We start from the raw sequence: 23,530 nt of genomic DNA, 5'->3' as shown, positions 1-23,530 counted from the left end.
TGGCCTTACCACAGCCCCCAGGGTGTTTACCATGTGCATGGCAGCAGTAGCAGCTCACTTGAGACTGCAGAGATTCCAAGTGTTTCCATGTCTAGATGACGGGCTCATTTCCATCCCGACCAGGCATCAACTGATAATGGCAAGAGAAAAGGTTCTCATAACATGCTGACTTCTGGGGATAACCATAAACTACAAAAAGTCTCATCTAGAACCATCTCAAAGCTTAAGAGTTTGTAGGAGCACTTCTAGACACAAAATCAACCATAGCTTCACTTCCTCCCTCAAGAGTTCCAATAATAAGATCATCAATGGTGGCAGCAATAACGTTAGTAACATTGGCCATATTTTACATGAAAATCCTTCAGTTGATGCTTGCCACGCAATGGTCAATACTTTGTCAATCCATGTCTACTCCAATTAAAATCACCCAGTTATGCAAGAGAGATCTCATGTGGTGGATTCAGTTGGATCAAGTTCTACAAAGTCATTTGTTTTTCCCCCTCAACCCAAGGCCATAGTGACCACAGACACTTCCCAGCTGGGGTTTGAGGGGCATTATCTGGGCAAGAATGTCCAAAGCACTTACCCCCCCCCCCAAAAAAAAAAGAGGCCAGTCTGCATATCAGTGTCCTAGAGATGATAGCAGTACTATTAGCATTGCAGGCACTTCAGGATGCTCTCCCTTCAGGGACAATTGCAATTCAAATGAACATCATGTCAGTAGTTTGGTACATCAGTAAACAAGGAGGGATCAGATCTTACCCCTTGTGTCGAGAAGCAGCCAGGGTGTGGCAATGGGTGACCTCATCTAACCTCTTTCTTATAGCAATGCACATTAGGGGAGGTCCAACGTGATAGCAGACAAACTGAGCAGGTGCATTCGTTTACCTCATGAATGGTCCCTCAACAAGAACGTCACATAATTAATTTTCTTTCAGTGGGGCCAGCCGTACTGCAATCTTTTTGCCTCTCACCTGAACAACAAATGCAGCAGCTACTTTGTCCTCATCTCTCCACAGGGGAAATCACGAAGGGATGCTCTTCTCCATGATTGACCCCCCCCCCCCCCCCACTGGTCTTCTTTATGTATGCCTACCAATTTCACTGATTCCAAAATTCCTGCAGAAAGCCACCAGGTTGAAGAGTAAATGTATCCTCATTGCACCTTACTGGCCTCAATAGATTTGGTTCCCCTTCCTTTTGTCTCACTTACTTCATCAACTTTGGATTCTGGACTCAACTCCAGACCACCTGTCTCAACTTACGGGCATGATCCATTCAGATGTACCAAACCTTAGGCTTACAGCTTGGTTTGTCTAATTCCATTAATAGCCAGACAACATACGCTCTCTTCACCTGTCCAACAAATACTGTTACCTTCCCATAAACCATCTACTAGGAGATTTTATGCCAGTAAATGGAAAAGGTTTGCTTACTGGGCACTTCAAAATAATATTGACTCCTTTTCAGTTCTGATACATGACATTCTCAAATTTTTGGCTTTTTAATGAAGGAGGTAGCTCATCAACAGTTGAGGTGCAATTCGCATCAATTTCAAATTTTCACATTATATTTAAGGGTTCTTTGGTCACTTCTCATAAACTTTACACAGCCTGTTTATGAGGCACACTTCTTTTAAGACATCCCTTCAAAGATCCTACTCTTCCATGGGATTTGAATCTGGTGCTGCAAGCACGTACCCCCTCCCCTTTGAACCTGCAGCTAAATGTGATCTTAAATATCTTTCTTGGAAAACTATATTTTTAGTAGCCATTCTTCTTCTTCTTTCAGCTGTTGCCATTAGGGGTCGCCACAGCGGATAATCTGTTTCCATTTCTTCCTGTCCTCTGCATCTTGCTCTGTCACACCAACCACCTGCATGTCCTCTCTCACCACATTCATAAACCTTATCTTAGGCCTTCCTCTTTTCCTCTCACCTGGCAGCTTCATCGTAGCAGCCTTTTCCCAATATACCCAGCATCCCTCCTCACAACATGTGCAAACCAACGCAGTCTTGCCTCTCTAGCTTTGTCTCCAAACTGTCCTACCTGGGCTGACCCTCCAATATACTTATTCCTAATCCTGTCTACCCTCGTTACACCCAGTGAAAATCTTAACATCTTTAACTCTGCCACATCCATCTCTGACTTCTGCCTTTTTGTCAGTGCCACTGTCTCCAGCCCATATAACATAGCTGGTCTCACTACCCTCTTGTAGACCTTCATTTTCACTCTTACTGGTACTAGTCTGTCACAAATTACTCTTGACACTCTTCTCCACCCACTCCACCCTGCCTGTACTCTCTTCTTCACCTCTCTTCCACACTCGACATTACTCTGAACTGTTGATCCCAAGTATTTAAACTCATCCATCTTCCCCAACTCTACTCCCTGCATCCTCACCATTCCTCTATCCTCCCTCTCATTCACACACATATATTCTATCTTAGTCCTGCTGACCTTCATTCCTCTCCTCTCTAGAGCATATCTCCACCTCTCCAGGGTTTCCTCAATCTGTTCCCTACTCTCACTACATATCCCAATGTCATCTACAAACATCATAGTCCACGGGGACTCCTGTCTGATCTCGTCTGTCAACCTGTCCATCACCACTGCAAATGAGAAAGGGCTCAGAGCTGATCCTTGATGTAATCCCACCTTCACCTTAAATGCATCTGTCACTCCCACTGCAGAGCTCACCACTGTCACACTACCCTTGTACATATCCTGTACCACTCTTACATACTTCTCTGCCACTCCTGACTTCCTCATACAATACCACATCTCCTCTCTTGGCACCCTGTTATATGCTTTCTCTAAGTCCACAAAGACACACTGCAACTCCTTCTGACCTTCTCTGTACTTCTCCATCAACACTCAGAGCAAACATCGCATCTGTAGTGCTCTTTCCTGGCATGAAACCATACTGCTGATCACTAATCATCACCTCCCTTCTTAACCTAGCTTCTACTACTCTTTCCCATAATTTCATGCTGTGACTGATCAGTTTTATCCCTCTGTAGTTACTGCAGCTCTGCATATCACCCTTATTATTAAAAATCGGTACCAAAACACTTTTTCTCCACTCCTCAGGCATCCTCTCACTTTCCAAGATTTCATTAAACAATCTGGTTAAAAATTCCACTGCCATTTCTCCTAAACACCTCCAAGCTTCCACAGGTATGTAATCTGGACCAACAGCCTTTCCATTCTTCATCTTCATAGCTATCCTTACTTCCTCCTTGCTAATACTTTGCACTTCCTGATTCACTATCCCCACATCATCCAACCTTCTCTCTCTCTCCCTCTCATTCTCTTCATTCATCAGCCCTTCAAAGTACTCTTTCCATCTGTTCAACACACTCTCCTTGCTTGTGAGTATGTTTCCCTCATTATCCTTTATCACCCTTACCTGCTGCACATCTTTCCTAGCTCGGTCCCTCTGTCTAGCCAATCAGTACAGGTCCTTTTCTCCCTCCTTAGTGTCCATCCTTTCATACAACTCTCCATACACCTTATCCTTTGCCACCTCTCTCTTTGCCATGCATCTCATCTCCTTATACTTCTGTCTACTTTCTTCATCTCTCTGACAATCCCACTTCTTCTTCGCCAACCTCTTTCTCTGTATACTCTCATGTACTTCCTCATTCCACCACCAGGTCTCCTTGTCCTCCTTCCTCTGTCCAGATGTCACACCAAGCACCTTTTTACCTCTGCTGTAATTACCCAGCTGTTCGGTAACTCTTCACTGCCACCCAGTGCCTGTCATAACTCTTCTCCGAACTCCACTTTACAGTCACCCTTTTTCAGTTTCCACCATTTGATCCTTTGTGCTGCTCTCACACTCCTCCTCCTCTTCTTGATCACCAGCGTCATTCTACAGGCCACCATTCTATGCTGCCTAACTACACTCTCCCCTGTTACTACTTTACAATCTCCATTCTCCTTCAAACTGGCCCTCCTGCATAGGATATAATCGACCTGTGTGCATCTCTCTCCACTCTTGTATGTCGCCCTATGCTCCTCCCTCTTGTTAAAATGCATATTCACCACAGCCATGTCCATCCTTTTTGCAAAATCCACTACCATCTGACCTTCTGCATTCCTTTCCTTAACACCATACCTACCCATCGCTTCTTCATCAACTCTGTTCCCTTCACCAACATGCCCATTGAAGTCTGCTTCAATCACCGCTCTCTCACCCTTGGGTACAGTAGTAGCCATTACTTCTGCTAAACAAATTTCAGAAATTCAGGCCTTATCTTTGTAACCACCACATTTGATCTTTCACAGGGATAGAGTTACATTATGGACTAATGCTTCCTTCTTTCTTGAGGTGGTCTGAGAATCTATTATCAATTGGTCCTTTAATTTGCCAGTGTTCTTTCCAAATTTTGCAAACAAGGCTGAATACTTGCTTCATTTACTAGATGTTCACAGATAATTATGTTTTTACTTACATAGAACAAAAGCATCAGAAAATATAACCAATTATTTGTTTATTTGCGAATGTCAAATTGGAAAAAACAGTGACCAAAGTAACCCCAACCAGATGGCTTACTAATTGCATTTCATTTATTTATAATAAATTGAGTGTCACCTTACCAAAACTGTTATGAGCTCACTCAACCAGATCCATGGCAATTTCCTCAGTTTTTCAGGCTTAGATCATCCATGGAATGACATATGTGTAGTAGCAACTTGGGCTACTCCACACACTTTTGTTACTCATTACAAACTAGATTTGGTCTCGAGAGGTAGAGCATCATTTGGTTCAGTGGTACTCAGGAATACCCTTCTTTGAATCCACCCGGGATCTTAAGTAGCTGGTGACTCTGTCCCATTAGTTGAGGATAAAATAAAAATTGACAACATCAAATAAAGAAGTTATTTACTTACCATAATGTTCCATCTGTGACATTCTTCCTCAACTCCCCACCCACCAACCCCCGACCTTGAAAACTTCTGGAAGAATGAGTGGTTAGGAAACATCACTGTTCTTTATATTGAGCTCCAGAGAAGGTACTCTTCCCTGTTGACTAAAAATATTTCTTTCTAGTAAAATCAGCAAAGAAAATCTGAGATACTTGGGGTTGGTGCATTATGGGTAAGGGAGAAGCTCGAGAGTTCAAGGTTGCCATGAGCTTTTGCAATTGCCAAGTCAGATCTGAGGGATTGGATCAGAATCCATTCGTTAAGGAAGAATGAAAATGGACAACAAAGATGGAATGTTATAGTAAATACATAACTTATTTATTTATCCTCTTTTAATTTTTTTAATGGGGCTTCTTAAACAGTATACTTCTTTGTGGGAATTAATCTTTCTTGCTTTAAAAAAGATATCTGAAGTAGTTTACTTCATTTGGTCTTCAACATGTGGGTACCGGATCCATATCGGATCCAAGCTGGCAAGTTCACTAGCATCGGCTCCGAGCTCCAAGCTCCTCCCCTTACCCATAATACACCTCCACTACCTTCCAACCCCCAGATCTCATTTGCTGCGGCTTGACTGAAGCATCGTGATCCTGTGCTCCGAGTTAGTGAGTTGGGTTTTTGATAAAGTAAGCAGTTTTTTGCCATAGTTGTTTGAGTGTAGCTGTTAATGTAGGTTCCCTCTCCTCCTCCCTTCGCTGGTGCATCATGTTTAGGGCTTTTTCAGTAGTTTTTCAGTAGTTTTTCAATGTTAGCTTGTTAGTGTGTTGCTTCCCCTCCTCCCTCAGCATTCTGTGTGTGTTGAGTGGGTCCGATTAGGAAATAGTTTGTTTTTTTCCCTTTTCCTTATCTTGTTGTGTGTGCTGTTTATTCTTTAGAGACATGGCTGACTCCAAGCTTGTCTTCAAGAGATGCACTGAGTGTGGCCACAAATTGTCACCAGCCGATGGCCACACTCTGCGTTACGTGCTTGGTTGTAGCACATTTAAGTACTGACTGTACCATTTGCACGGGTTTTAACCCGCATGCTATTAAGGATAGAAAGGCTAAGTTGGCCTTGAAAGGCCTTCTACCCACTACTGAGGCAGTTGCCTGTTCCACTGCTTCGGTCACAGCAGCTGCTGTGGCCGTCTTTCCTTCCTCTTGCCCTTGCTTCTCTTCCCTCCCAGGCTGGGATTCAACCTCCCGTTTCTAAGCCTGTGAAAGTGGAGCGCAGAAGAGCTAGAGAGAGAACGAGAGAGAGCAAAGACCAGAGAAACGCAAGAGGTCCTTGGGCCTTTCGTCTACTCCCGCCATAAGTCAGGCTAGGATTCATGACTCCCCTTGGCTCCGATCTCCGAGATTTTTCCCGGAGCTGGAGGAGCCAAGACCACCATCTAGGGCCTTGGTTCTTCAACCCACCAGGTCGGAGTCTGTGGCCTTGTCGAGATCCACCCAAAGCTTATCTAAAGTTGACATGGATAAAATGGTGAGGAGGTTCATTTGTACTCAGATCCAGATGGGAGTCTTGCCAGCTCCCTCTCCCTCTGGAGGGGGGATCTTGCTTCCTTTCTTCACACCAATTTCTCCTTCTCCGATCCATCCACCGGGTTCAAAGTACTTGGATCCTAGGATGGCCTTAGTCAGGGGGTCGGCACCGACGGTACCTGTCTCCTCGATGCCAGCAGCTGCCTGGAGCATGTCGGATCCAACCAGTTCGGATCCAAGTGGCTCTTGGAGCCGGAGCCTGGGTGTTGGATTTTAGGGAGCGGAACTTTTTCCATCGGCTTCGACGTTGTCGGGCCAAGTTTCCCCCCTCAGAGCTCCATCACCTTTGGGCCCGGCTCTGATTCTCTCGCCGGATCCGGGGAAAGCGGCTTCTATAATAGTGCCCCAGGAGGCTCTTTCTCCCTCAGCGTTCAACGTGGTAGAAAGGGTTCTCTCCACTGCATCGAGACCCTTGACTATTTCCTTGGACTCTGCCCCGACTCCCTTGGCTCTGTCTATGAATCCCATCATTTTACCAGAGGGACAGCCCATGCTCGAGGAGGCCCAGGTGGTTTCCCCTGAGGAACAAGTGGCTTGCGAGTTCCCCCCACAGAGCCCCACCAGAGACATGCCTCACAAGCATACGTGTAAGAGGTGGCACTTGGACACCCCCGAGTCCCTCACCGAGGACACGGATTTGGATGATGGGGAAGGTTCCCCCAGGCCACCTCTCAAGGATGTCTCCTTTGGAGACATCATGGAAATCCTATGCCAGCGGGGAGGTTGGTCCACCCCCAAACATTCTTCTGATGAATTTGTGTTTCTGGAGGCTTTTGGCACGGGCCCATCTACTTCCTGGGTGTCCCCTCCTGCAGATCCCCTGGTGGACCTAGTCACTTCACGGGCCTGGAAGGAGCCGGACACCATGGAGTCAATCTCGAAACGTACAGACAAGATCTTGAGTCCACCCTCAGATATACCAGCATGGAGCAAGGGCTCCCCTATAGACGCTATAGTGTAGCAGCAGCCACTAAAAAAGAAGTAGCCCAGGAGAGTTCCTCGGTTCATCACCCCGACCGAGAATCTCAGATGATGGACCGCTTAGGGAAACGGGTTTATGCGTCAGCGACCTTTTCCATCAGGGAGCTGAACTACCTGGCCCACGTTACTAGACTACAGCGCGACTTGGTCAAGGGAGTCTCCCCCTAAGTCCATGTCGCAGGACAGAGACACATTCTCCGCGAGGATGGCCACTTTAAAAGCAGTTTCCAGTACATCCATGCGACTCCTTTCACATGCTACTGAAGAAGCGGTTAGGGCAGTTGAGTCCAGCATGTCCATGAGGTGCAACGCCTGGCTCAGATTATGTACATTTTTGGAACCTTTCAAGACGCCTTTTGCTAGGGCCCTTTATGACGGCTCTACCCTTTTTGGTAAGACCGTCAAAGAGACTTTGGTCCAGAGTGAAAAAGATGGGAATACACTGTCTGCCATTGGAATCCACTTCTCAAACCCTCAAAGATCTTTTTCCCAGAATCAGAGAGGCCAAAAGAAGATGCGGTTCTGGAAGTCTCAGTATTCCTGGGACACTCAGGGCTCTTCTTCCCCCAGAGGCAGAGGGGGACAGGACAGACACCGGCCCAGAAGCAGAGTGGGTCTAAGGAATTTAGGGTCTCGAGAACCATTCTCAGACAGCCCCGGACAGCAACCTTGAGGGGTTGCCTGACTGCTCTACTCTGGAGGCAGTCAGGGGGTCGATTTTCATTGCACCTGGCGGCATGGGAGTCCGTATCATCAGACTGCTGGGTGCTTCAGATCATATCTATATTTTATAATTTTCTTTACCAATTTCTTTAGCTTACACTCTCTGTTATAACTACAGCTGTTTAAAACTGTTTTTGATGTTATAATTATTGCTGCATAGGACTGTCTCTATGCTATTTTTTTTTGTTACATTGTATGTTATTTCCTGGAGCTTTTCTCCCCGGGCCTCTACTGAAAATGAACATATATCCAGTTAGACTAGCCCGGTCAACAAATATAAAATAAATAAATACAAATATCCAGAGGATACTCTATCCCTTTTGTGGTTCCTCCCAAACACCTCCCGGATGTACCAACCATGCAAAGGGAGGCAGAAGCACTGGAAATCTCCAAACTGCTAGAGAAACGAACCATCAAACCCCCCCCCCCCCCCAGATCAGTTCTGATCGGGCATCTTACTCCAGGTTCTTTTTGGTGCCAAAGAAAACAGGGGACTTAAGGACCATTTTGGACCTATCTACCCTGAACCTGTCAGTTGCCAAAGAAAAATTCCGGATTGTCACATTACAGTCCATCATGCCGTACCTGCATGTGCTTGTTAGACCTCCTGGATGCCTACTATCACATAAAGATGCACAGAAGCTCCAGGAGGTTCCTCCACTTCCAGCTAGGAGTCAGTCAGTACCAATTTCAAGCCCTACCCTTTGGTCTCACCACAGCCCCCAGGGTGTTCACCAAAGTGATGGCGGTAGTAGCGGCTCACCTGAGGCTTCAGGGTATTCAGGTCTACCCGTACCTGGACGATTGGCTACTAACTGCTCCCACCAGTCATCTACTTTGTCAAACCAGGAATTATTTCTTAAAGCTTGCACTTCACTTGGGGACTACAATCAACGTATCCAAATCTCTTTTAAATTGTGTCCAGGTGATAGACGACATTGGGGCACAAATAGACACACTACAGTGAAAAATCTTCCTGATCACGGAGAGAGTTCGAAACCTGAGGATGCATGTTTCCTTGATCTACCGTTCTCATCTTCCCTCAGCAGAATAAGTTTTGAAGGCCCTAGGTTCTATGGCAGCGACCGTAACGCTTTTTCTGTGCGCCCAGTTACACATGCGAGTAATACAGTGGACTCTAACGGTGCAATGGTCCCTGTTGGATCTTCCATTATCATATCCAGTACACCTCAGTCGAGTCTGCAGGTCATCCCTTCTTTGGTGGATGTACTCTCTGGTAATCTTGGAGGGACGACCTTTTGTTCCAGCCCCTGTCCAACCCACAGTGACCACGGATGCCTCTCAACTTGGGTGGCGGGACATTGTTTGGGCAGGACAGTCCAAGGCCTGTGGTCCCCTATCAAGACCAGTTTGCATATAAATGTTCTGAAGATGAGGGCGGCCCTTCTGGCATTGCAGACCCTTCATGCCTTTCTTCCTCTGAGAACCATTGCAATTCAGTCAGACAACATGTCAGTGGTCTGGTATGTCAGCAAACGGGGTGGGACCAGATCTTACCCCCTTTGCCGCGAGGCCATGAGAGTTTGAGAATGGGCAATCTCCACCGGTCACTTTCTCATAGCAATGCACATTCCGGGAAGGTCCAACATCCTAGTGAACAGGTTAAGTCTGACTATTCTGATGCCTTACGAGTGGTCTCTGAATCATTCAGTAGCGGAGCAGATCTTTCTGGAGTGGGGTCAGCCTTGCTGCTATCTCTTCGCATCTCCTTCCAATGTGTAAAGTGCAATGAGTTCTTCACTCTAAACCCCCAGCCAGGGGAGTCCCCCAGAGATGCTCTAGTCCATGCTTGGCCTCCCGGTCTTCTGTATGCTTACCCTCCAGTACCTCTTATTCAGAGGTTTCTACAGAAAGCTTGTCAACTGGGGAGCAAAGTGATCCTCATTGCCCCGTTTTGGCCTTGCCAGGTATGGTTTCCTTTCCTTTGGTTACATCTTCTGACTCCGCCTTGGATCTTGGATCCCATTCAGGATCTTATTTCACATCCCTTGGGGGTTTCTCATCTGAACCTGGACAGTTTGTAGCTCACGGCTTGACTGCTCCAGTTCCCCTGATTGCTAGGACTCCTGGATTATCCTCTTCAGTCAAGTCTAGTCTGGTGTCAGCTCATAAGTCTTCCACCAGGAAGATTTACCCCAGCAAATGGAAATGTTTTTCCTTTTGGGCTACTCAAAGGAATTTAGACCCTTTCACGGCTCCTATTTCTGCCATTCTCGACTTCCTAGTCAGTATTTTTCAACAAGGAGCAAGCTCTTCTACTGTTAAAGTTCAATTAGCTGCCATCTCTCATTTTCACGTGAGTGAGAATTCTGCTTCTCTGGCCCCTTCCAGACTGTGTAAAGCCTTTATTAAAGGTACTTTTCTTTTACACCCCCCCCCCCCCCCCCGGTCAAGGATCCTGTTCCCCCATGGGACCTCACTATGGTTCTTCAAGCTTTGGTTGCTCTGCCATTTGAACCTGCAGCAACCACAGATCTTAAGTTTTTGTCTTGGAAAACAGCATTTCTAGTCGCTATCACCTCTGCTAAAAGGGTTTCAGAACTGCAAGCTTTGTCTATTAAAGTTCCATATATAAGGATAGGGTTTCCATTCGGACCAATCCATTCTTTCTTCCCGAGGTTGCATCACAAGTTAACATCAATCAGACCATTAACTTACCTGTTTTCTTTCCAAATTTTGCTAACAAAATGGAATACAGACTCCACTTGTTGGATGTTCATAGACAGTTACGATTTTATTTACACAGGGCTAAAACCTTTCGTAAATCTCATCAATTGTTTGTGTCCTTCTCTAAACCCTTTTTGGGTAAACATATCTCCAAGGTCACTATCCCTAGGTGGGTTTCCTTTTGCATCCTTAAGGTCTATAAGGATAAAGGTTTGTCTCCTCTGGGTCAGGTGAAAGCTCATTCCACTAGGCCAATGGCTACTTCCGTGGCCTTTTGGTCTAGAGTCTCATTGGATGATATTTGTTCCGCAGCTACTTGGTCATCATCTCATACCTTTATTTCTCACTACAAATTGGATTTGACTTCTAGAAGGAGAGCATCCTTTGGTTCCGCGGTGCTCCAGAATATCCTTCCATGAGGGCCACCAGGAGTTTAGTAGCTGGGGACTCTGTCCCACAGGTTGAAGACCAAATGAAGTAAACTACTTCAGATAAAGAAATTATGTACTCACCATAGCGTTCCATCTGAGTAGTTCTACTTCATTTGTCTTCAAATGTTCCCTCCCCCCCTCCTTCCTCCTGGCCTTATCATATGGACAGCCTGTTTGGATGCAGTTTTTAGGTCATAAGGTATTCTTTCAGGTCAGGTTCTCAGTATAAGTGGCAGTAAACTTGATCTGGGGGTTGGAAGGTAGTGGAGGTGTATTATGGGTAAGGGAAGGAGCTTGGAGCTCAGAGCAGATGCTAGTGAACTTGCCAGCTCGGATCCGATACGGATCCGGTACCCACAGGTTGAAGACAAATGAAGTAGAACTACTCAGATGGAACGTTATGGTGAGTACATAACTTCTTTTTTTATCCAAAGCTGAGCAGTTAGTCTTATATATTTCAAGTACTTAATTGGTGAAAAGTGCCATTTTTTTAATCAGACAGGAATTTTGCCTTTATATGTTCTATACTTGAACGTTTTTTTCACTTGAATTTAATGAAGTGCTGTAGATTGTCTTTATGTATGTAAAATTAACACTTTTTGCAGATCATTTGTATGTAGCATAGTAGCTCAAAGACCCATTACCTTATTTTTAAGTCCTTATTACTTTTTCTTAACAGAGCAATTGCTGGAATTCATGCACCAGCTGCCTGCATTTGCCAACATGACCATGTCTGTTAGGAAGGAGTTGTGCTCAGTTATGACTTTTGAAACTGTGGAACAAGCAGGAGCTACAGTTCTTGAAGATTATCAAGAAGTAAGTCCCACACGTAGTATTTATTGTACTGAAAACAGACATAACTTTATTAATATTTCCACTGTAGTAAAAGAGTTATCAGTTACTTGAATGTATGATATCATTGTAGAAGTTGAAGTTTAGGAGAATTTTTTTCCTGAATTCCATGTATATGTATATCGATCTATGGATATCATATAACCACACATTATATGTATATAGCTCTGATAGCAAGCTAGTTGAAACAGAGTCAGAGATTGGTGTTTTAGGATGACCTTAGACCTGTTATTTAATGTGAAGTTATATTTTCCCTTAAAAACAGCAAAGCAAAAGTGACCATGACATATTAAAGAAGAAAATCAGATTTTAGACTAGCTGCTATAAAACAAAATGTTTTTAAAACATAATATAATTTGGTATTTTTTTGTGTTGTATTTATGTTTATCCTTCCTCTTATGCAGTGCTAATTGTATTTGAATGACTACATATAATCTTTATCAAAATGAAAAATGCACACTATAATGTTAATAGATAGGAGCACAGAAGTGTCAAACTGCTGAAATGAGTCAGACTTCAGGAGCATTAAATATTCTTTATAAATTTATAGTGGGCTGACCAGAATAAGACTAGTCAATCTGTAAATTAATATTAATAAGAGGAATGTTATACCATTTTACTTTTGCAGTCTTTAAGTACTGCCAATGAGAGCTTGAGGTACTGGCTGCTGGGCTGCAGACACCAACCTCCAGTGAAAAAGCTGTTTATAAATGTTTGTGTTTGTGTGAACTTTAAAAAAGTCAGCTTTCTTGTTTTGAGGCTTAGAAGTCCAAATATGCAGAAAAGCGCATTGCTACACATGCACAGAGTTCCAGGATGATCAGCATTCTCATTGCTGCAGTAGACTACAGCTGTTTGGGTTATTTCCTGCCCAGGATATAATGGCTGGATCAGTCCACCCCTCAGTCATTGGTAGGGGCCTTTGCAGGTGGTCTGACCACTCACTGGTTTCTCCTGGAACCTCTGGTATAGTCCATTCTACCACCACGGACAGGGGTAAACCATGTCCTCTGAGGCTGTTCCAGTGTCCATTATCCATGAGAGAACCATCTTCTTGGGTAAGAGAGTTTCACTGGGAGGTTCTTCCTGTGGTGGTGAGGTACAAGATCTGTTTCCCGTGTTAAAGTGCCATCCATCAGTCTTCTAAGAATGTCTCTAGGAAAAAGCAACAAAAGGTTAGACCTATTTTGGTGTGTCTGTTATTAAAGTCAAATTAGTTACCATAGCTATGGGTTTATTGCAGATTTTCAATCTTGTGAAAATTCAAGAACATTGAAAAATAATTCCTAATTTCACAAATCCTGCAGATGTTCTTTCAGAAGATTGTAATAATTACAAGGATAGGACTTCTTCTGTTTTTTCCTCACAAGCACCTGACTCTGATTCTGAGAAATGTTTCCTCAGCTTCTCCTGTAAAGGGGTTTTCTTTTTCTGAGACTGTGTCCAGGATGAACAGTGTATTTTGTGGGAACAAATGGACGTTACCCCTCCTTAAGGAGATATATTGTATGTTACAAGTAGCTATGATACATACTATGGTGTCATGCCAGCCTCTGAGGATGTTTTTGATTCTCTCTGCAATTATTATGATTGTCAATCTTCATTCCCTAAAAAGGCAGATAGACTTTATAAAGTTCCGTAGTCTAGCAAGTGTTTGTTTTCTCTCCTCCGGTTAGACTCTGCTGCTATTTCTCTTTCTTCTCCAGCTGCTAACAAGGTTCTGGATAATGTTAATCCTTTTCCTTTGGACAAGGCTGGTAAAGCCTTTGACAGGTCTATAAAGATAATTTTTTTTCCTTAACCCTTAGCCTTCATAATCCTGAACTACTAGACTCATATGTTGAAGTATTTTTTAACTTGTAATGACAGTTTGAGGAACTTTTAAATCCATCCTCTCCAAAACCATTGACTGGTCACCAGTTTTGAACTCATCTGGGCCTAACATTGCTGCAGAGCTACTCACATCTATACTAACTCACCTGCAAAACTCCCCCTTCCCACTAATCCAAAGACTGTGCAAGCATAAAACTAAGGACTGGTTAACTTATGAGTTTAAAGCTCTTGTACAACTCAGAGACAACACATGGCATTCTTGGAAAGCACTTCCTACTACTGTAAGCAGACAGCATTACACCAAGCTACGCAACCTTGCCAAGCAAGATGTTGTCTTAAAAGTCATTTGATAAAATCATACCAAACCTCAGTAATAAAATCACCCAAAAACTTTTGGAAAGAGGTCAACCATCCTACAGGATGGAAGACCTTTCCCTCCATGAATTCCACATCCTCTCAACTTTCTGCATCTGATTTCCTTTCTCATTTCAGCAACCATCCCAGCCCTTTCTCTAACCAAACCCAAACTGCATCTGACAGTCCCACCTCTTCATACATCCCTTATTTCTACTTCAGAATTATCACATCCAAGGACATTTTCCTTCTGCTTAAACAAATTAAACTTGATAGCACCCCTGGTACTGACAGCCTTCTCCCATGGTTTATTTATCACTGTAGAGACAATGTTATAATCCCTTTGAAACACATCTGTAACCTGTCTGATACACTTGATATTATGCCTATTATCTGGAAGAATGCCATTGTAAAATCTCTCCCTAAGAAACCCAGTCCTTCCAATCCATTAGACATTTGGCCTATTTCGATTCTTTCTACCCTACTGAAGATTCTGGAAAAATTACTTTATTTGCAACTTAGATAATATATCAACCAATACCACCTTCTCCTCTGAAAAGGATCATGGCTTTTGGTCTGGTCACAGAAAATCCACAGCTACCTGGACACTCAAGGATAACATTCTTCTTGGAACGGACAAAGGCCTAATTACTGGAGCAATTTTTATTGGGTCTATATTATATTGTCGACACAATAGCGAACGTTCAGAATATCGAATGTGTAAACGAAAATCTCCATAAGGGAAGATTTCTGTTTACTTCAATGTAGTGCAGTCTCGGAGTTGGTATATTTAAGTAGTGGGGGTGTGAGTGCCTATACCCTTTAGTTTTTTTTTTAAATTATTTTTTAGGAACATTCAATGTTTTAATAGTGCGATCATTAAAGGTCGACCTTTAGTGATTCAAACTATTAAACATTCGATGTTCTATTATAGACCCTTTTTATTGACCTCACCAGAGCCTTTGCTATTGTTGATCACTCAGTTCTCCTAGACCGTCTCACTGAAATAGGTATTAGTGATGATGCACTGCCCTGGTTAAAAAATTACGTGTCTAATCACCAGTTCTCAGCTAATTTCAATTCATCAACCTCTACATCAGTCCCTCTGCCGAAAGGTGACCCTTAAGGATATGTTCTGGCACCTCTCCCCTTTTCTATATACACTAACAAACTTTCTTTTGACTTACCTTATCTTCCTGACCTGCTTTATGCTGACGACATGGTCCTATTCCACTGCAACCATTCTGTATTTTCCATTGAACTTGAACTTCAGGCTGATTTTCATGCCCTTATTCAATGGGTCGGTGATAAATAACTATTAAACTCTTCCAAAACAAAAACAATGCCTTTTGGCAATAAGCAAAAGCTCACTCCTGTCTCCAGGCCTCTAAAAATCCTATTGAAATTGTCACTTTATTCAGATACCTAGAGGTTTGGCTAGACCCCTTCCTAAATTTCCAATTCCACCTGGACTGCACACACACAAAAGTCAACTTTCTCCTATTCTGGGCTAATAGGATCTCCAGTTTTCTATTCAGACCATGTAGAAATGGCATAGGTAAATGTATCTTACTGGCTCAGCCAGAATATTGCCTCCCACTAATTTCTGCAGTTTCTAAAATACATTTATTCACCATTCAGTCCATTTAAAATGCCATTTACAGAGTCATCACTGTCCCTAAGAAATTAATTCCACTGCAAAAATTATATATATATATATATATATATATATATATATATATATATATATATATATATATATATTGCATTTTGTCATTCATTTTATATACAGTCTCACGTAACTATTGTGTTTTTCTTGAGCTGAGTCTGAAATGGTTCCAGTGGGATAAGTGCTCTACCCCAATTAACAAATTCACATTAAAAATAAAATATATTTTTTCCACATTACCCTCAGAAGATAGGTCCTTATTGAATCCTATTATTGTTACTCTTTCTCAAGTGTCTAAACATTCTTTAAAAAGTGTATATGATTGTGCTGACTTTGTGTCTGGGGCTACAGCTACTGTGATGAGATGCTTTGCCAGAGTATGTAATCAGAAATTTTCTGAAGAAGTAAAATCTGAGATTTTGAAATCTCCTTTGATAAGGAAATTTTGTTTGGTCGTTCTACTCGGGTACTCAAATTGTATGAAAGAGACAGAGTGATCCAGGGACTTAATAAGATTTTTTCGGCCCCTTTTCCTAAATCTTCCAAAGATTCTGGTCTTTTTTTTTTTTTTTTTTCAAAAAGCAAAACAAGCAATACCAGCAAGCTTTCAGCATACAGGGATCCAAAAAGAAATGGCAGGAGGTGTCCACCAAATCAGGGATCCGTTCAGAAAAAGGGACAGGATTTTACCTCAGAATGACTCTGCCAATATCCCCACCCCCACACATACACACCTGTACCCCTTCAAATCTGTCACAGAAACTGTTTCTCAGTCTTCCTCTTTGGCAACAGATCATTTCAGACAAATGGGTTCTGAGAGTGGTTCTGAAGAGTTACAGATGACACTGGGTAGACATAACCCCCCCCCCCCCAACCCACCCCCATCCTCTGAACCAGAAAGATTTTTTCCTCAGGTTTTTTGCCATATGCTTTCCTTGGAGGATATAGAACCAGTGCCTCAAAACCAAAGGGAAGAATGATTCTATTACAGAATGTTTCTGGTGAGAAAGAAGAATCTTTCTTGGAGACCAGTAATTGACCTATCCTTTCTCAATATGTTTGCAAAAGTACCAAAGTTCAAGATGCTGACCTTTCAGAGTCTGTTACCTGTCATTCTCTTCCAGATTTCATGGTAACTCCAGACTTAAAAGATGCTTATCATCACGTCCCTGATGTCAAACAGTTCAGAGGTTTCCTCAGATTTTGTGTGTCTGGTCACATTATCAGTTCTCTGCGTTATCCTCTGGGTTATCTACAGCTCCAAGGATGTTTAAAAAATGTCTAGCTCCAGTGATAGCTCATTGCAGAGTGAAGAGCATTTATATGTTTCCTTACCTAGGCAACTTACTTATCTTCACATCATCTTTTTCCGGGTGTTAGGAGTCCCTTTCATTGATTGCAGGTCTTCTTAACATGTGATCTGATGCTGTCAATTTTCATTCTGTTCTCAACTGATGGATTCGGATCTGAGACGTTGGATCCTACTCGGTCGCTGCAAAAGCTTTTGGCAACTTTGAACTCTCAAGCCTCTCCCTTAACCATAATGCGCCAACCCCCATTACCCCAGATATCATTTACCGCCATTAGGTGAAAGACGTGGTGATTTGTCTCTCGAGCTAGTCAACTAGATAAGTGCTTTATTTTTGTTATTCTTCAATTTTATATATATATTTTTTATTTCCTTTCATCTTTTCGCATGCTTGATACAATCGTTAGCATCCCTATCTTTCTTGGATGTGATTGCTTTGCCTACAACAAAGTACTCCCCATTGGTGGACCTAGTCCCATCAAGAGTACCTCTCCATTTTTGTACTGACCAGAATCACCTTCAATGCATTCCTCACGCTCTTCTAAAAGCCTTACTTTAGAGGATGCGGAGAGGGTAGTGAGACAGTTCCTCTCAGCACAGTGTCACCCAGCTTTTACCTCGGCTCCTACCCCATCAGGTCAGGAAGCCTGTACATCCACAACACCACTTCTAACTTTTCTTCCTCTGACTCCTTCCTTGGTCTCAGAGCCCTTGGATCCTAGTCGTCTAGGCCCATCTACTTCGAATCTGAGGATTGTTGTATCCTCAGATCTGAAGTTTGCTCTGAGCTCTTCAGCTTAATCAAATCCAGAGAGCTCTCATAGCTGATTCTGCCCTGTAGGATCCAAGGTATTTCAGTCGACTCTGAGAGCTTCAGAGCCATCTCTGCACCTCAGACCCACAGCAATGGTAAGTATGGCTCTGACTTCTGCCTCGGGGGAGGGGGTGTTCCTCGGAGCAGAGAAGGACCAGGGATCAGAAAGCCCTTTTCTTGGATAAAGGTTCCTATCCCTCCCCAGGAAGGTCTGCTTTTAGGACTTTGGAGAGAGCTTAGCCAGCAACAATGACTCAGATGGTGCCTATCCCCTTGGGATCTGTACCTACATTGACCCCACCTTTGTGCCAAGAGTCTCAAATAACCTCTCCTCAGGGACAGCCGGTATCAAAATCCCAGGACTCCCATTTGGGTATTCCGAACTCTTCTGATACTTCCCAGAATATCACAATAATGAGGTCCGTAAGAAGAGGCATGCAAGAGGAAGCATTTAGATTCCCCTGAATCTATCAAAGAGGATGCAGATTTTGAGGAGGGTCCCACCGGTCAACTCCTGATGATGTCTCATTCAGAGACATCCTCAAAATCCTGAAACAGAGAGGAGACTGCCCAGCAACACTTTGGAGAAATCTCTAAACTGTTTGGCACATTTCACCAGAGTACAGAAGGATCTGATTAAGGAACTTTCAGATACCTTCACAGGAACCATTTCTGAAGAGCTGAAGGCTTTCGTCACTTCTCAGTTGGCAACCCTACAATCGATATCCAACTTTTCCATGAAGCTTATTTTGAATGTAGCAGATGGAACCTCAAGGTCAGTGGGTTCAGGCATATCCATTAGGAGACATACCTGGATGCGTTTATGTGATTTTGTGGAGTCATTTTAAGTCTACGGTCATCAGTATTCCTTTTGACACCATGGCTGCTTTTGTTCATAAAGTAAAAGACACTTTGTCCAGGTGTGGGAAGAATGAAAAGACCCTTTCTGCTGTGGGCACACATTTTTCCACCCCTCAAAGATTCTTTTTGTGGAATCATCAGGGCAGTGGAAAGTTGCGGTTCAAGAAATCACAAGGATCTTTCCAGGACACACGTGGAGAGTATACCCCCAGAGGCAGAGGGGGAAATTCAAATGGTAGATGCCACCCTCGCAGCAGAGGAGGCCCACAACATCAACTGTCCAGAGAATCTTTCTTTGGCAAACCCTTCCAGCACTCCTGAAAGGAGGCCCAATTGTCCCCCTCTGGAGGCAATCAGGGGTCATTTATCCCTGCACCAGAGAACTTGGCTAGAAATAACAGAAGATACTAGGGTGCAAAGGATCAAATCAAATCATTTTCCATTTTCCCTTCCTCCTCTCAATTCCAGAAGAGTCCCCGATGTTCCACACAGTCAGAGGGAGCAAGCAACAATAAAAATACAAAAGCTGCTAGACAAAAGAGTCATCCAAGAGGTCCCCTGAGACCAGAAAGGATCAGAAACTTAGTCAAAAGTATTTTTAGTGCCAAAGAAAATAGGGAACTGGAGACCAGTTCTAGATCTCAGCAACCTAAACAAATCTGTTCAAAAGACCAATTTCTGGATGGTCACGGTTCAGTCCATTCTTCTCCAGGATGCGTACGATCATATAAAGATGAACAGATGATCCAGGAAATTCTTACACTTCTGGCTGGGAGCCAGTTATTACCAGTTCAGAGCACTGCCCTTTGGTCTCACCACAGCCCTCAAGGTGTTCACCAAATATATGACAGTATTAGCAGCTCATTTGAGACTGCAGTGATTCCGGGTGTTTCCATACTTAGACGACTGGCTCATTTCCACTCTGACCAGGCATCAGCTTATTATGTCAAGACAAAAAGTTATCCAGAATTGTGCATTGCTAGGAATAACTATAAATTATGAAAAATATCATCTAGAACCAAGTCAAAGTCTAGAATTCATAGGAGCGCTTCTCAACACAAAATCAACTATAGCCTCCCTTCCCCTTTTCAGAGTTCAAACTTTAAGATCACAAGTGAAAAAAATAACTTGCAGTATCAGAGTCTCGGTCCACCTGGTTCTTCAAGCATTGGGATGAATGACGGCAGCAAAAACCTTAGTTCCTTTGGCCAGATTTCATATTAGGATTCTTCAGTGGATATTGGCATCTCAGTGGTCAATACTTCAGCTCTCTTTATCCACTCAAATATGAATCACCAACATGTGCAAGAAGTATCTGATGTGATGGATCCAGTCAGAACAAGTTGTACAGGGCCGTGTATTTGTCCCATCTTAGCCCACGTCCATAGTGACCATGGATTCATTCCAGCTGAGGTGGGGGGGGGCATTACCTAGGAAAGACAGTCCAAGCATATGGTCCCCTGAAGAGGCCAATTTACATATCAACATCCTAGAGTTGAGACCAGTGCTTTTAGCATTGCAAGCCTTTCAGGATGCTCTCCCACTTTGGGAAAGATTGTGATACAGACAACATGTCAGTGATTTGGTACATCAACAAACAAGGAGGGACCAGATCATACCCCCTATGTTGAGAAGCACTAAGGGTGTGGCAATGGGAAGTGTCTTCCAACTGCTTTCTCTTGGCAATTCACATTCCAGGGACATCCATCATGCTAGCATACAAACTGAGCAGGTGCATTCCGTTACCTCACGAATAGTCCCTCAACCAGAAGGTTGCAGATTTGATTTTCCGCAAGTGGGGCCAGCCTTGCTGCAATCTCTTTACATCTCCTCTGAACAACAAGTACAGCAGCTACTTAGTCACCGAGGTGTGCCCTTCTCCACAATTGGTCCCCCGGTTTACTTTATGCAGATCCTTCTGATTTTAAAGTTCCTTCAGAAAGCTGCCAGGTTGAAGAGCAAAGTCATTCTCATTGCACCCTTCTGGCCTCGACAGATTTGTTTTCCTTTTCTGTGGTGTCATTTAATTCATCATCCCTGGATTCTGGACCCAGCTCAAGATCTCCTGTCTCACCCAACAGGCATAATACATCTGGACCTTCCAAATCTCAAGCTGACAGCTTGGTTTCTCCAGTTCTGGTAATAGCCATACAACCGATGCTCTCATCCCCTGTCGACCATATTTTATCATCTTCCCTTAAACTATCCACAAGGAAACTTTATATTAGTAAATGGGAAAGATTCACTTCAAAACCATGTGGACCCTTTCTCTTGCACTTATTCATGATATTCTAGAGTTCTTGATGCTATTTAACCAAGGGGCCAGTTCTTCAACAGTTAAAGTCCAGTTGGCAGCAATTTCTTATTTTCATATTGGATTTTATGTTTTTTCATTGGCTTCTTATAAGTTATGTAAAGCCTTCTTATAGGGCACAGTTGTACTCAGACCTCCTTTTAAAGATCCTATGCGTCCATGGCATATAAATCTGATACTGCAGTCGTCAGTCCTTCTACCCTTTGAATCTGCATGTGATTGCGATCTTAAATTTCTGTCTTGGAAAACTTTATTTTTGGTTGCCATTACTTCTGCCAGACGAATTTCAGAAATCCAGGCCTTGTTGGTGAAAACTCCATATCTGATATTTCATAAGGATAGTTTCCTTTTGTAGTAATGCATCCATTTTACCCAAAGTTGTGTCGCTCTCTAACATTAACCAATCCATTAACCTACCAATTTTCTTCCCAAATTATTCGAACAAGGGGAAATACTTATTACATTCTCTTGATTTTCATAGACAATTACATTTCTATTTACATGGAGCAAAAGATATCAGAACTACAGATCAATTATTTGTATCCTTTGCTGATATGAAATTGGGTAAACTGGCATCTAAAACCACTTTAGCCAAGTGGCTTACTGACTGCATCTCTTTTATTTGCAACAAATTGGGAATAATTTAGCCAAAGAAAATATGTGCTCATTCAACCAGGTCTGTAGCGACTTCCTCAGTTTTTCACTGAAAGACTTCCATGAATGACATTTGTGCAGCAGCAACTTGGGCTTCCCCCTCATACTTTTATTATTCATTACAAGCTGGATTTGGTATCCAGAGGCAGGGCATCTCTTGGCTCAGTGGTGCTTAGAAATATCCTTCCTTAAGTCAACCCTGAGATTTAGGTAGCTGGGAACTGTGTCCCATCATTTGGTGACAGAATGAAAATTGATAACATCAGATAAAGAAGTTATGTACTCACCTTAATGCTCCATCTGTATTGTCCATTTTCATTCTTCCTCAACTCCCAACCCACCAACCCCCAACCTTTTAGTTTATAGAAGAGTGGGCGGATATAACAAAATATCTGTCTCTTCCAGACTTTACAGTGTCCCAGATTTGGCTTCATCAATTCCTTTCTGATATATTTGCAGTTATATCTGATTGTATAAGAGTTATGTCTTTCTTTAATAGCTTCCAAACAAAATCTGAGGTAATGGGGCTTGGTGCATTATAAATAATGGAGATGCTCGAGCGTTCAAGGTTGCCACGAGCTTTTGTAGGGGCTGAGTCAGATCTGACATTTCTGATCTGTACCAGTCAGTTGAGGAAGAATGAAAATGGACAACAAAGATGGAACATTACAGTGAGTACATCATTTTTTTTTCAGATCAAGAGTGAAAAATTCTTCTTAATTTCTTCTCACAAGATTGTCTCTCTAGGATGCCTTTTGGAGTCTTCCCTGCAAAAGACATTCCTAACCTCAGAGAAAGTGGACTTATATCTGGAAATCTTCTTCAGCTTCTCAAATCAATCTCATATGATGTACATGTGATCTCTCTTTGCCTGCACTATTGCCAAAATCTGGAACTCACTACCTAGCCAAATAATCTCCACTACCACCACTATTCAATTTAAGAAACTCCTGAGAACCCACTTCTCAAACAATTGGCTTTGCTCATGCTACTCCCCAGGTTAATTTGCACCAATACCATATTCAAGGATTCTACTAAAGGTCCCCTAATTCCTTTCACTTTAAAGCTTAATAATCACTGGTTATTTCTGTAACAAAATATTGAGAGTACTCATAATTTAGAAAGAAAAATAATTTTTTTTTCTTGTGTGTTTATATTTAATATTCTATATAAACCCTACTACTAGAATGCTGTATGCTGACTTTACTAAAGGAATTGTTAATCTATACATAACTTATGTTTCTATGGAACCTATATCTCTGTATGATATTCTTGTGTAATTTTCTTTGACGTGCTATTGGAGCTTTTCTCCCCGGGCCTTCGCTGAAAATGGATATGTGTCCAGTCAGACTTTCCCGGTTAACAAATGTAAAATAAATAAATAAATAAATGAATAAAATAGACAGTTACATTTTTACCTACATAGAACTGCAGAATTCTGTAAATCTGATGAACTATTTATTTCCTTTACAGATTCTAAGAAAGGATCCTCTGTGTCTAAAGTGGCACTTTCTAAATGGCTGTCAGAATGTATAACATTTGTTTACAAGTTTCAAAATAAGGAACTTCTAAAAAGAGTTAAAGCTCAT

At 42.7% G+C, this 23,530-nt stretch overlaps 1 protein-coding gene across 1 annotated transcript in view; it reads left to right on the top strand.

Annotated features, from left to right (window-relative positions):
* LOC122799847 (rap guanine nucleotide exchange factor 6-like) overlaps positions 1 to 23,530 on the top strand; it is a 1,724,571-nt gene that overhangs the window by 770,571 nt on the left and 930,470 nt on the right. Inside the window, exon 4 of the mRNA XM_044069180.1 lies at positions 11,961 to 12,097. Within this exon, the coding sequence (XP_043925115.1) occupies positions 11,961 to 12,097 (137 nt within the window). The remainder of the gene's footprint in view (positions 1 to 11,960; positions 12,098 to 23,530) is intronic.

Source organism: Protopterus annectens, chromosome 4.part0 (genome assembly GCF_019279795.1).
Source record: "Protopterus annectens isolate FY-2018-M chromosome 4.part0, PAN1.0, whole genome shotgun sequence".
In the NCBI taxonomy this organism is placed as follows: domain Eukaryota; kingdom Metazoa; phylum Chordata; order Ceratodontiformes; family Protopteridae; genus Protopterus; species Protopterus annectens.
Note: the sequence above shows the minus strand (reverse complement) of the source record. Positions and strands in the feature narration are given on the sequence as shown.